Source organism: Nyctereutes procyonoides, unplaced genomic scaffold, assembly GCF_905146905.1.
Source record: "Nyctereutes procyonoides isolate TBG_1078 unplaced genomic scaffold, NYPRO_anot_genome, whole genome shotgun sequence".
Lineage (NCBI taxonomy): Eukaryota > Metazoa > Chordata > Mammalia > Carnivora > Canidae > Nyctereutes > Nyctereutes procyonoides.
In genome coordinates this window covers 48,805,828-48,820,670 of record NW_026575043.1, presented here as the reverse complement: position 1 = coordinate 48,820,670, position 14,843 = coordinate 48,805,828, and the positions used below count along the sequence as shown (strand labels likewise).

Below are 14,843 nucleotides of genomic sequence, written 5' to 3'. Positions count from 1 at the left end.
GAGTGTTTTGTTTTCCTCTCAAATTCCTGGCAACAGTTACCCTGGGAAGTGTTTATATAAAACAAGATAATTTAACAAGAGGCTAAATTATTTCATCCATTCATCTCTCATTTGGTCACCCAACAAATATTTATTAAGCTTTTACTCTGTGTCAAGAACTTGTTGCCGGAAAAATCTGGAAATGCTCTACCACATTTACACAAGCAGCCTGTTTACTTCCTGGATATGTGTATCATGCTTTGTGCTTTATAACATATAAGTGTAGTTGAGTAGCTAGGTACTTAATCCCTGTGGTATTTTATTTTAAATTGCTTAAAGTGACTCTCTTAAAAATGTTCTACATATAGCTATATGACTTCTACCCATTGGCAATGCAAAGACCTTCACATATAGTCTAGTCACTTGGGCATTTTTTCCACTAACCATAATGATCCAGATTCTTAGAATGGAATTCAATATGGCAGCATTTCATGATGGTCTCTAAAAAACCAGGTGATTTCCAGAAGAATGTCTACATAAACAACTTTAAGAAGGTAGTTGGTTATGTGGGAAAGCTCTCAGGATGGAAATCACAAAAATAATAATAATAAATAAATAAATAAATAAATAAATAAATAAATAAATAAAAATAAAAAGGATGGGAATCACAGAGGCCTTGACTCAAATCTCGGCTCAGTTGCTTCCTGACTATGCACCCATGCACAAGCCAATTCATGATTCCGTACTTGTTATGTTCTTCACCTGTAAAATTAGACCCTAAAAATCATACCACCCTCAAAGTGTTTTTGTGAGTATAAAAGAATGGAAAATGCTTGGCACATCATAAGCAAATTAGCTGTGGTGGTGTTATCACTGATAATGACAATAGTATTCTTATTAATATTACATTTTCTCAGTCAAGTTCAACTGGGTGGGCATGTTTCAATTCCCAAGCAGTTTTTCATCCCAAACCCATCTCCTTTTGCCATGGGATAGTGTTTTAAAAAATCCCTGGAGCCTGCCCCAATTATAGAAGGAGATAAGTTGACTTCATTTAACTGCAGCCCGAGCATTTGAATTTAATTGAATGGGAAATAATTATTCCTGAAGAGCAGAGGTTTTTGAGGTTCTGTGAAGCGATATAAGATATGTATCTCATTACATTAGACCTCGGCAAATATACTTTTAATAATCAGCTGCTACTTAACATAACTTCCTCCTCCTATTAAATTTCCAGCAGGAACTATGGACATGAAGTATTGGGGAAAGAGGGGGGCTGAACTGCCAATTAATTATTTAAAAAGTGATTTATTTACCAAGGTGAGCTATTTGCAAATTCAATAATAAATCTATTAAGGAGCAGTTAACCTCTATAACTCTGTTTTAAATAATCAATTGGTGTATGGGTAACGATAGAGCGTCTGTCTCATTAGGTTGGCATTAACTCCTTATTTGGAGCACTTAATCTGACATAGGACTGAATCAGCCATGAGGGGGTGATTAGGCATTCGCAATGGGTCCTTCATCCTCCAAAGAATGGAGTCCTCCTTCCTGACTGCAACAGCCCAGGTTGGGGGTGTGGGGACATCTTGGGTCATCTAATACCCAACTCTGTGTTCCCCGCAGTGCCTCCCGAGACAAAGACTTGACGCCACCACCTTCCTCCAGGGGGAAGAAGAAAAAGAAGAAATCTACCCGGAAGAAGAGAAGGAGGTGAGTGTCCTGAGGGGAGATGAAAGCTTGAAGATGGAGCAAAGGACAAAATAAGGTCAAGTGGGCTTCAGAGTCAAACAGTGACTCCCCCGGGTTTGAGTCCTCTCTCTGCCTCTTAGGCTGTGTGACCTTAAGCAAAACACTTCACCTCTCTGTGCCTGTTTCCACTTGTATAAAATAGTGATACTATTTTATCGCCAGCGTTCGTTGAGAATCAGACGGAGAAAAATGGATGTGGAAGGCGCTGTCACAAGTGTCTGGTACATCTTAAGTGACCAGTGGATCAGCATAATCATGACCACGAATACTGATTTTTTGTTTGTTTGTTTGAAAATTTACTGTGTGGGCAGGGCTACATTGTAAACACTGAGATCTCCATGATGTCTTTTACCTTTGACCACGATTTAACAGACAAACATTATTGTCCCCATTTCAGAGATGAGGGGGAAAAAAGGCACAGAGAGGGGTCAGTTGATTCCACTACTCCTACCTCGCAGGTGAATGCCAAGGATAACAGACTTTCTTTTTTTTCCGGCGATTGACTCTTCTGTACCCCGTGGATTTTTCCCTATGTACAATTTCTTTTCATTTTTTTTTTAATTTAAAGGTATTTCCAGATTTTCTTCTAGGCTGCCTGCCGCTCACTAGACTAAAATCACGTCCAGTGTTGCAGACCCCGAGGGGTGGGTTGAAGATCACGGGGAAGCTCGGAGGCAGTGTTTGGACAAACCTGCAGGGGGCAGCAGAGAGCAGCGTCTGGCGGACTCGGGCCCCAACAACTGCTTTTCCAGCTTCTTGCCGCCTCCACACCCCTTTAGCCTGGTTCTAAGAGGACAGCCCCAAAGAAGACCCAGAAGGGAATGTGAATGCAGACCCTATGTTGTAGGGTGAGAGTAGGAATTGGGGCAAGGGGCTTGAGGTCCCTGATTTTAGGGGTGGGCAAAACATTTGGAAGAAGGAAGTCAGGCTTCACTAATTCAATTGTTCATTCAATAAATGTCCACTGGGCACTTGTTTGAGGACAGGTGCTGTGGTTCCCTAAGAGTCAGGTGGGTTCCCAGCCCTAGTTTCGCCTGTGGATTTTTTCTGTTTGACCACAAGGTGTTCTTTTGTCTAAAATTGGTGGCCAACATTCAAAAACCAGGGGATTTCACATGAAGATGTGTTTTGCTGGTGACTTCTGTTTAAAAGGCAGGTGTTCCAGAAGCTCGGGGCTGCATTTCCACATGAGAGCTTCGGCTGATCTGAGAGGCCAATGGTCTCTGGTTCACCACGGTCCCCACCGCTCCCTATTGTCTTGCACCCAGCCTGCTCTCTGAGAGGCCCCTGTTGACCTCCTTCTCTGTATCAATCTTAGTATTTTGTCACAGGGACATAAGAGACCCAGAGATAAGCGGTGACATGCCCAAGGTAACTTCATGAGTTAGGGGTATAGTCAAGATTGGAACTCGGGTCCCTTGAACCTCAGTCTTTAGTCATAGTCATAGTCATAATCATGGTCCTGGGTGGCTCTGTTTCTTTGGGAACCTCTGATAGCACCATCCATGCTAACTACAGCCTGATGAGGTCTCCTCTGGGGGCTCAATCTTACCAGGGAGCCAGGGTAAGGAAAGAGGAGAGACTAAAGTATCTGAGAGGAGGGGTATAGCTGGAGGGAGAACGAGAGACACAAAATACTTGGCCTAACCAGGGGATGATAAAAGGATTGAGAACAAGGCCCCTGCCATCAGCGAGGCTTCCATTTGAATCCCGGCTTATCCACTTCCTAGCAGTGTGTCTTTGGGCAAGTTGCTTTACCTCTCTGAACCTCACTTTCCTTGTCTGTGAAAGGAAGGTAACAGTCGTACCTGCCTAAGACACAGTTAGGAAAGACGGAGTGAGGGAATGCATATAAAATACACGGTGATGTTGAAAGCAAATGCGAATCTGATTATATCAAATAAGTAAATGCAAGTACTGATAATATCAGTATTGGTATTATCCGTGTGTGTGAGACCATGTGTGGGGGCTGGAGAAGGGTCTCTGAAGCCAATCCCAGTTCTTAAGGAGCTCCCTCTGAAGATGTCTCTTTCCCTGGCAGGTCCCCATCATATAGTCCATCGCCTGTCAAGAAAAAGAAGAAGAAAGGCTCCAAAAAGCATAAGCGACACAGGTATCGTCCTTTCGCCTTGGCAACCAGGGATGCCCCGGGGGTGCTGAGGGTTGGGATGAGAGTAGGTGGCCCCAAAAGTTCACTGGGAAGCTTCTCATTTCACTTACATAAAATACTCATCTGTGTGTTATTATTTCCTTTTTCTTGTATAACTTGGGACTCACAGAAGACAAACCATGAGAGACTCCTGACTCTGGGAAACAAAGGGTTGCAGAAAGGGAGAGGGGCGGAGGATGGGGTAGCCAGGTGATGGGCACTGAGGATGGAGCACGATGAGATGAGCCCTGGGTGTTATACAGTATGTTGGCAAATTGAATTTAAATTAAATTTATAAATACATACATACATACATACATACATACATACATACAAACAACTTGGAACTCTAGTTGCCAGGACCCAGGGCCCACTAACACTAACTCTGAGCAAAAGGGGGTTTGTTTGATATTAAGGAGACAGGAATGTCTTGGGGACCAGCCAGGCCTCGTGAGGATCTAGAACCAAGGAGTGGAAAGCGTGGCACCCCAAGCAAGATACACAGTTCCTATTCTACCTGGGGAGACAGGGCTGCACCCTGCCCCCATCCCCCCCCCCCCCCCCCCCCGTGTGGCCAGCCCTGCCACAAGAAGACACTGAAGCCCTCTGTCGTGTTTCTCATTCCAAATTCCCAAGGAAAGGCCTCTCTGGTTGGTCCCACCCATCCTAGAGGGCGGGATTGTGTAAAACATGGCTTCTGGGATTGTCCACCCTTACGGATGGTAGTTAAGGGACTTTGTGAGCTGGACACACATTCCAAAAGGTGCCCACTCCATGCGTGCACACGCAGACACACACACACACACGCACAGGGGGGAGGGGGGAATAACTGAAAGAATGTACACCAGAGGACTCAAATCTGTGGTTCATGGGCCAACTCAACATTTTATAATCAGGAGATTGTGCAATGAAAAAACCCAAGTTTTCCAGTTCCTCTGTAAAATCAGCAGCTCCGTATTCATTGGACCAATTTTCCCACAGGAAGCCATTGACTAGGCTCAGGGGTTGCTGTGCATTTAGACAGAGCGTAGGTGCTCTGCTTTGCTACAGGCCCCACGGAGCCCCCCTCATTTACGAAGCCCGCTTGACCCCCTGGGGGCAGGGAGTGTGAAACTCCCTGTATAAGTTATTTGCTGTGTTTGGCTGTGGATGAGTGGGAAAGAGTGATGTGTATCCTCTTTTTTGCTTATCCACATCAGTAGTGGGTTACTTGTGCCATTAGACAAGCACAGTAGAATAAAAGGTTAGAGTTCATTTGGTTCTCCTCCCCCCTCTCATTCCTTGTTCAAAGTTGCCTCAAAGTGGCTTTTCCCAAGCCAAGAGTGTGGTCATGTCTCACCCCTCATTGCCAGAGTGGTCTCAGCCCAGTTTGGTTTTTCACTAGCTGTGTCCACTGCCTGCCCAGACATCTCCACTGATGCTGAGTCTTACTTAACACAAGACGTGGGCAAGCCAATAAGTGAAAGGCTGTTAATTTGGTGTTAGAAAACCTTCCCAACATGAGGTCTCCTGTGGAGGCAATGCCCTGCCCCTGACTGAGACTGCCATCCTGTCACCTTCCTATGCTGACCATTCGGTCCCAATTTGGGAGACCTTTCCATATCCAGATCTTGGAAATCAAGTGGCTTCTCACTCATTGGTTTCTACTCATGAAAAAGAAACCATGCCAGAAGGCAGGCTTTCTCTGCCAGCCACAGCCAGCCCAGGAGGGGAGGTGGGGAGGGAAGGAGGCCCATCACTGAGAGATTAGGAGGGGGAGATACTGTTGGTGATCCTTTCCAAAGCACCTACCGAGCACCAGCCTACTTCTGGCCCAGCTTCTCCAAGCTCTTGAGATGTTGGATTAATGATGGTTGACTTTTTTGGAAATAGGAGCTTAGCAGGGGAATGCTTGGAGATTTTTCTGTTTCTCCTCTCAATCAGCATGGCTTCAGGGCTAAAAAAAAAAAAAAAAAAAAATCCCATTTTTCACATACTTTTATTGAATACCCAGTATGTTTCTTTTTTTTTTAACTATTTCCTTTTTTTTTAATTTTTATTTATTTATGATAGTTACACAGAGAGAGAGAGAGAGAGAGAGGCAGAGACATAGGCAGAGGGAGAAGCAGGCTCCATGCACCAGGAGCCCGACGTGGGACTTGATCCTGGGTCTCCAGGATCGTGCCCTGGGCCAAAGGCAGGCGCCAAACCGCTGCGCCACCCAGGGATCCCCGAATACCCAGTATGTTTCATGAATGAGGAATCTAGGTCCTGGGAACAGTCAGTGACCAAGATCCAGCCTTTGGCCTGGAGTTGCTCACATTCTAATCGGGGAGATGCATAATTATAATGTGCAGAGGTCTGTATTATAAGGCTAAGCTCAGAAGCTTACCCAAGCTTGCAGGAGTGGAGGGTTGGCACTGACCAGCCTGATGGCATCAGAAAATGCTACAAGAAGGTGATATCTGAGTGGAACTCTGAAGAATGAGCAGGGTGAAGCTTTGTGACCTTGGCAGCTTAACCTACTTCTCTGAGCTTCAGTGTCTGTAAAATGGTATTAGTAGAACTTTGCAGGGTTTGGGTGAAGATTGAGTGGGACTGTGTGTGAGAGATGCTTAACACAAAGACTGGCACCCATTAAGAGCTCCACATACAGGAGCTGGTTGTCCTTGATGAGGAGGAGGATGGTGATGAAGAATCCACCACTAGGGAGAGAAAGGTGAAGGTAAGATGGGGATCGAGAAGGAAGCAGAGGATGCTTGTACGTCCCCTCACCCACCCCCATCTGAGATAGACATGGACACTTTAGGGTGAGATTTGAAGCACTGGATGTTTTGACTGGAAATTCAAAATGGTCTTATGAAATCTGTGAGAGGAGGAGGATTTGCCAGTGTCCTGACCCCCTGCAGCATGATCACAAATACACTGAGACGTTTGTCCCAGGAAGACCAGCCTCAGCTCACCTCTATTTATTGTCTTTTCTCCTTCCTCCCTCCCCCTCCCTCCCTCCTCCTCCCTCCCTCCCTCAATCCCTGTCTTCCTTTCTCCTCGCTCTCTTTGCCTCCCTCCCTGCCTCTCTTCCTTTTGGTTCCTTTCATCAGGTCATTCTCCAAGAAGAGAAGGCACAGGTAAGAATCTTTTCGCCTTTTTGCCTCTCACTGCTTGCTCTCTTTCCTGCTTTCGTAACAAGGCAGCTTCTGGGGTCAGTTCTCTGTCTCCGTCTCTGTGCTCTTGGGCACGTCCCCTTCATCTTCCTGGGCCTCAGTTTCCTCCAAAATGAAAGCCTGGGGCTGGTTTCCATCCAGGCAGATGGTCTCTCCTTGACCAGCCCCCACCGATGCCCCTTCCTGGAACATCTCACTGCACTGGTCCATTTGTTGAAATCACTAGCTGAAATCCTGGATTGGGGTATATAGGGAAACATCAGCTCCACCAGCCTGCCAGAGCCTCCCCAGATTGTAGCCAAGTGACAGAGGCCAAGTCCCACTGTACTGGAGACACGAAGTCAGCACGAAGAGAGCTGTCACTGACAGGGTAGTCGCTATAAACTGGATCCTGCACCAAGCCCCTGCCCTGTGTGTGCGGGTTTAATCTCTACTGGTCTCCATCATAACCCAGTACAGTGGATATGTTTATTATTCCCATTTTACAGATGAAGGAACTGAGATTCAGGCAGGAGATGGGACAGGCATGTCCACACACAGTCAGGGGGCACAGGCAAAATTCAAACCCAGATCTGTCCGACAGAGGACCAGGACACCCTACCGTGGTGTCTGAAGTAACATCCACATCTAGAGCAGTTGGCAGAGTGCAAAGTCCTTTTGTTTATCCAGTTAACAGGTAGAGAGTGGTTACCAATGTCATCCATCCCCTCAGCCCAGCAGCCTGAGCAATGGCCCCACTCCATGGTCAAGGAAACCGGGTCTTCCAGAGGACAGGTAACTTGCCTGATGTCACACAGCAAGTAGGCAGCAGAGCTGGGGCATGAACCTGGATCTTTCAGCGAGACCCTGGGCTCTTCCACTGCCCAGGCTGAGTCTCAAACGTGGAGAGAAACCACACAGCTCTAACCTCAAGGTGCAATTTCAGTTGGATGAGTTGGATGAGGTTTTTTCCCCTTCTCCAGGACCTAGACCAGTCGTGCCCTCTTGATGACTCTCCAAAGCCAGTCCGGCTTGAGCTACCAAATAGCATTCACCCCCTGGGGCCTCCCCTGGAGGATGCTGGGAACCTTCCCACTCATCACGGTCCATTGGACGCATACCCCAGCCCTCTGACTTAAAAAACAAAAACAGATACTTAAATATCCATGGCCAGAACGTTTGTGACTCTGCCAAGCTTTGTGAAGCTTCAGAGTATCTCCCTGAACATTCCATCCTTCTCTCTTATAAATTAATTGAACATCAGTCTGTTGAGCGTGGGCTCTGGGGGTCCACGGTCTGGGGCCACATCCCAGCTCCCCTGTGCGATCCTGGCCAAGCTTCTTCGCCTAGCTGAGGCTGTTTCCACGTCTATAAAATAAGTCCGTGTTAAACATGCCTCTCCCCGTGGGTCGCAGGGAGAATAAGACTGCTGACAAAAAGGATTTAGCAGACTGTTCACTCTACTAAGTCCTCCAAAAATGGCAGGTATCCGCTTTATTCACCATTGCTCTTACTAAGCTACCACAGCTGGTCATGGCCCCCCCACGCACCCCATTCTCGGTCAGTGTGCAAGTCTGTGCCTGTGGCTGAACCTGCCGGTCAAAGTCAGCAGCAGTGGCTGCTCTGGTCTCGGAAATGATTCGCGTCTGTTCCCAAACTGCCTGATCTGGTGGTCACTGTGTGTTAAGCATTTTAGCTGCTCGTTTCTTTTTATCTGTAGCTGGAATTTTGCATCTGTCAATTAATTGGCCATTTCTCCTTTAGCTCCTCAAGCCCAAAAAGCAAAAGGAGAGATGAGAAGAGGCACAAAAAACAGTAAGTAGAGACCACCTCTCTCCAGTTTCGGGAGAGGGGGGGAACCTGGCCTCATAACAGCTGGAGTGTTGGAGTTGCCAAATAAACAGGAAGACGGAGGCGGTGGGGAGGGTGAGAGGCACAGGAGCAGGGAAAGGACAGAGCCTGGGATGCACTGCCCTTGTGGGTTTGGGTATATGCACAAGGGCGTGTATATGATGTGTGCGTACATGTGTTGTGTGTGCATGAAAGTGAATGTTGCACATCTGTGTGCCCGGCGGCCACCGTGTATACATCTTTATGAAGGACACCTATGTGTAGTGTGCACACTGTTTGTAGATCTCTGTACATCTTTCCATCTTGCAAACGTTTGTGTTCACACAAATGCATTCTGGGTGCTCCTGCCTATATGCAAGCGTGAAGGCAGACAATGTGCCAGTAGGTGCACTGTCTCCTCCCCGTGTGCTAATTCTCTGCACTCTGCGTGTGCATTGCTTATTTACCTGTGTGCACCATGCACGTGGAGGGTGCGGGGTGGCGTCTCCCTGTGCACACAGGTGGGCCATGTGTGCATGAGTGGTGATGGGGGCGTGATCATGTGTGAGCACAGGTGTGAGTGTGTGTGTCAGTCTGAGCCTTGGCTGCTGGGCTTACATCATGAAGATAGCAGTGAGGCTCCTACCCCTGGTCTCGGGGCCCCAGCTGGTTCACGGTTTATGGCTGGTAGTAGAAATTCAAATCATCTAGTGCTGCCTGCAGAGTTCAGTTCCCAGACAAATTAAAAGTAAATGTGGTTACAACCCACCTACTTTATACCCTGCAAATGTTTAGTGTGTGTGTTTTCCAATCAACTAATATTTTATCTCCCGCCAAGGAGCTTCTAAAGTGAGGATCAAAGGCAATAGGATGAAAGGCAGTTGGCTGTTGGGGAGGGAAGAGAGGAGGCAGGGATGCAGAGGGAGGGCACCCTGCTTTGCTGCCCAAAGGGTCACTTCATGCAAGGTCAGTGCAAAGGAGGACATTTGAGCCATCCCCACAGGGGGCCTAGGGAATGCTCCAGAAGGAAGCAGTAGAGCTGAGGAAACAACTTCCAGATCTTCAGGCTTGTTCAATTCAAGTCAAAAGGCAATCATCGGTCACATGTATTGAGTTTGCATTCATGCTAAGCGCAGACAAGACTGAGTGCCTATTCTCAGAGGCCGCGGCATCACTTGCCCAGTGGGGCTGCAGTATAAACGGAGCCAGGGGATGCACTCCGACTCGAAGAGCGCTGGCAGGAGCAACGAGGGGATCATCACGGAGGCAGGGACTGCCCGCTTGAGGGCAGCAAGGTGGCCACCCTCCCTGGTACCAAGAGCTGGATGAGTCCAGAAATTGCTAGGTTACACAAGATTTTTAAAAAAGAGTCAGGGCAGCCCGAGTGGCTCAGCAGTCTAGCGCCGCCTTCGGCCCAGGGTGTGATTCTGGAGAACTGGGATCAAGTCCCACGTCCGGCTCCCTGTGTGGAGCCTGCTTCTCCCTGTGCCTGTGTCTCTGCTTCTCTGTGTGTGTGTGTCTCTCATGAATAAATAGAATCTTAAAAAAGTTTTTTTTTTAAATAAAAATAGAGTCAGGAGAGGGAAAAGCAAGAAAACAAGGCACCACTAAGATAAAAGATGGCTCTTCTTGCCCAGGCCCATGGCCAGGGCTGCTTCTAAACAAGCGACCACTGGAGAGACCCAGCCTCCTTGGATTCAGCATCCCTTAGTAAGGATCTAAACCATGGCAGGCCCTGGCCTAGGCCCAAGGACAGAAATTAGCCAATGTCTCCAGCCTCAGGGTTCCCAGCAAAACACAGGAGCCAGACACGGGGCAGGTCACGGCGAGGAGAAGGCTTGATGGTGAGCAGGGGCGTCCCACAGGAGGAAGTATCTAGATTGAGGCTAAGGATGGAGTTAACTGTTCCAGCCTGCAGGTTAGGCAAGTGGTTTCTTCATCTGGGAAAAAAAAAAGAACCTACTTCATAGGTTGTTGTGAGGAAGAGATGGGTCCGTTTAAGGAAAACATTTAGACTGTGGTGCCTGGCAGGCGGTATGCGTTGGGGTGCGGGCTACCTGTCATCATCACCATCGCGAGGACATCATGAACTGAGACATAAGTGAGCCAGAATACAGGAGTTGGGACTAGCTCGAGGCTGCCCAGCCAGGGCAGGCGATGTCACCCAAGGAAGCTAGAGAGCTTTGCGGGGGCTGACTCCTCAAGGTCCTTGGGGCTCAAGATGAGAGTGCGGACTTGACATGAGGGCAATAAAAAGATTTAAAACAGGGAAGGAATATGGTCTGATTGTCACATTAACAAGATCTGAGTCCTTTGTTGGGGATAACCAGGCTGCCTCCCGATAGAGCCCTCTCTAACTCCCACTGGCTTCCTGCCTTGGCCCAGACTATTGATATTCCTTGTACATCCTCAGTGACCACTGCCTCTGCTGCTAGTACTTCTGAGCCCTTATTATCATTTAGGAGGAACTGATGTAACCTGTAATAATATTCTTATTCGTGGTCGTGGTGGTTGTTAATCGTTGTTATAATTTTTGTTGTCAGTGATGTTTGTAACCCTGAAAGTAGGCTTTTGACTCCACGTGAAGAATCTGGACTTAATTTTCCAGGTCTGAGGTTATAAATTGGCAGCCCAAAGGCCTAATTTACTCTGCAAATGTGTTTTTCCTTGCCCCCAAAACAGTGTCTTTTTTAAAAATGAGCTTCCATTTTAAATAGATATTTTATATAAAAATCTGTATTTCTCCATTCACTTGAAAAATTAGAAGATCCACTACCACACCAATATCCTGGAAGCACAGCCACTTCTTTCTTTAGCTCTTGCCTGACTGATTCACACATGATGGTAGCTGACGAGACTGAGACTCCTACCTTAAATGGGAGAGAGGTGATGAGTGGAGGTGACACTCCTGTCCAGATGTGGGCTGCCTCAGGGCTGCCTGGGCAGGCTGGGAGTCTGAGTCACCCAGGCTGGCTCCTCCAGAGGAATCCTTGCCACTCACTTGTGTTCAACACAGCTGGTTGGAGACCCCCAAACGCCCAGGCAAAAAGCTGTGGTGATGCAGGAGTGGGGGGCGGGGGCAGGAGGAAATGCCTAACTTTGGAGGGACAGTGACTTGGGTACAGAGGATGACATGTGTCACAAGATCAAAATCTCTCTCTTCCTCTCTCCCCACTTCTCCCTCTCCTTCTCCCCTCCCCCTCTCCCTCTCCCCCTCATTCCTCCCTCTGACTCACTCCCTGTCACCCCCTACCCCCAAGATCACGAAGCCGGCCCCGAAAATCTCACCGCCACCGTCATCACCATTATCCCTCGAGGTCCCAGAGCTCGGAGTCCCGCTCCTCAAGCTGTGAGAGCAGGTAACCGCTTCTCCCCAGGGAGTCTCCCCCCCCCGCCACCCAGCCACTGCCCAAGGGGACAGCCCCTGCCTGGCACCGTCAACACCGCCCTGTAGAGAAAATGACCCCCTCTACTACCCTATGAAGTAGTTACTGTTTCTCTTCCCCATTTTAAAGATGAGGACACTGAGGCACAGAGAGGATAAGAACCTGTCACTCGCTTAGCTACTGAGTGACAGAGCTAGGATGGAGCTGGGGAGACTGGCTCTGGACTTGGCCTTCTCTCTCAGGCTTGCTCTATGCACAGAGAAGCTGAGCAACCTGGGAAAGGCCACACAGCACAAAGTACCTTGTTCTGAGGCCCTTCCGAGTCAGGTGACTCCTAACCTGGACCCTCTCTGTGCTGACACACTGGCCGTCCCAGCCTGAGAAGGGGAAGTAGGGCTCTCCCACAGGGGAGAAGAACGAAGCATGGGGGTGTGTAGATGCTGATGTTTGAAACCGCTGACATCCAGCGGACACACCCAGGCCAGCTTCTGGATGCCGGAGGCTGCTTTGTCCTTTAGTACGTGCTTCCCACACACTTAATTTGGACTTAAGTTTCTTAATTTGGGGCTATGCATTCGTGTCACCCAAGGAGATTTAAAAACGTCACTGCCCTGGTCCCACAGCATCCCAGTTAAATCAAAGTCTGGAGGAAGAAGCAGGAGGAGGGGGAGGGGGAATATTGGTCTAAGTCCTACTCAGGACTAGAGTATCAAATACATTTCCTCTCTACATCACCCCATTAACACCATGAACCAGACCAGGGCTTCTCCACTTTGGCTGCACTCTGCTGTCACCTTGGAAAAAAATTTTAAAATACCAATTCCTGGATCCCACCCTCTAGGTGTCCTGATCTAGTTGGGATGAGGCAGGGCTGGGGCAGGGAGATTTTTAAATCTTCCCCTCGCAATGCAAATGTGGAGCCCAGCGTGAGAAGCGTTGGAGGAAGAGAAAAACAGCCCCTGAGGTGTGGGCTGCTATCACTGGGACACCTTGGTGTGCCCACTGATGTTGACATCAAGCAAGGTGGCTCTGCGACCCTGAGTGATAAAGACAAGAGGAAGATCCACCTGTAGTCAGGTCAGAGCCCAAATGGAACAGGAACAAAACACAAGTGACCCAGCATCTCTCTATCCTGGCTCACACGGGAGACTGCTCTTTCTTTACCAGTTGGGGCTTTAGCCTTGGTCTAGGCTCCAAAATTTATGAAGAGGCCCAATCAGAGTATCACCCCCACTTAAGGACAGCATCCAATCCAGGACAAAGCCCCAGTGCCTTCAACGCTCCTTAAAGTGGGGCACCTGCCACCTGCCCATGATAGGCTCTTTCTGACACTCTTGTTCAGGGACATTCTCCACTTCCTGCGGAGTGTGCTCCCCACCACCACAGCAAGCAGTGAACACGCTTATTCAGCCACCAGCTCCTTCCTGGTGGCCTCTGTCTGGAGGGCATTGGCTCACTGAGCTCAATTGCATTACTGATGCGGTACAGCTGACAAAACTGCATCTTGGTGAGCAAAGATGTCTATCTGAGCAAGGTCATGGCGACTGACAGTGTTGGGACAGAGACTCAGGTCCAGGTGACTCAGCCGGAGCCCTTCACCTCCAGCCAGGGCCGAATCGCTTTCAGCAGCTAAACCCTGCTGGCCTAGGTCAGAGGATGGTGCAGAGAGCTTGGTGCTCGCAGTCTATCTTACCTCTTCGGGAAGTGCCTACCTCTGCAGACCCCAGCCTTAGTCCTCTTCCACGGTCACCTTTTCTGGTGGTGCTGCTGCCTGAGCTCTCCAGTGCCTGATGGGCCGGAGGGACACTCCAGCAGGCATCAAAGCAACCTGAGAGCTGGCCCTGGGGCCACGCACACCCAGTTGAAATGATCCGGAGGTCCCAGAGCACAGAGGGACATTCCACACTGAGAGGCTCTGTTCCTACTGGCTCAGAAAACCCTACCCCAGCCCTGCTTCTGCCACTTTGCAAAGCTTTGTGACTTCAGGTGGGTCCCCAAACAACTCTGAGCCTCAGCTGCCTCATCTGTAAAATGGGAAACACCTGCCTTGTTTGTGTTGCATCTTCAAGTTGTAGAGAGGACTGAGAACTACCCTCAGAAGGGATTGCAAATCAATGAGGTGTTACTTTTATTTCTACCATGGCCCAGAGCTGCCAGGCCAACAGAGTCTAACTATACCATTTGTAAAGAGTCAGAGACTCCTTTGCTTTCTCCTGCAGACAGGGCAGCCCGGGTCTGACCAGCTTATAGGGTCTGACCACCCTTGTCATTTTTCCAGCTACTCTTTTCCCAAAAGTTTTGGGTGACAGTCGCTGGGATGCATCTGTTTTACAGATGGCGGAGTCACATATGCAAAGACATACAGATACGCACAGTCATATTTATAGACAAACACAGATGGACACACACCCAGACATACACACACAGTCACGTACAAACATACTGATAGACCGTCACACATACAGCAAGGACATGAAACCAAATGAGGCTGGGATGTTTTTTGTCTTCCCAGCTGTATTCCCAGGCCCCCAAACAGAGTCAGGTACATGAATAAACCTTTGTGGGAGGAACAAATGAGAGAACAAGCTACTGAATGAAAGAGCAGGTGGGAGTGGCGGGGGGGCA

At 48.6% G+C, this 14,843-nt stretch overlaps 1 protein-coding gene across 1 annotated transcript in view; it reads left to right on the top strand.

The window, feature by feature from the left end:
* SRRM4 (serine/arginine repetitive matrix 4) overlaps positions 1–14,843 on the top strand; it is a 146,809-nt gene that overhangs the window by 110,390 nt on the left and 21,576 nt on the right. The window contains exons 3-7 of the mRNA XM_055323229.1: positions 1,606–1,692; positions 3,773–3,844; positions 6,961–6,987; positions 8,767–8,817; positions 12,093–12,191. Of these exons, the coding sequence (XP_055179204.1) occupies positions 1,606–1,692; positions 3,773–3,844; positions 6,961–6,987; positions 8,767–8,817; positions 12,093–12,191 (336 nt within the window). The remainder of the gene's footprint in view (positions 1–1,605; positions 1,693–3,772; positions 3,845–6,960; positions 6,988–8,766; positions 8,818–12,092; positions 12,192–14,843) is intronic.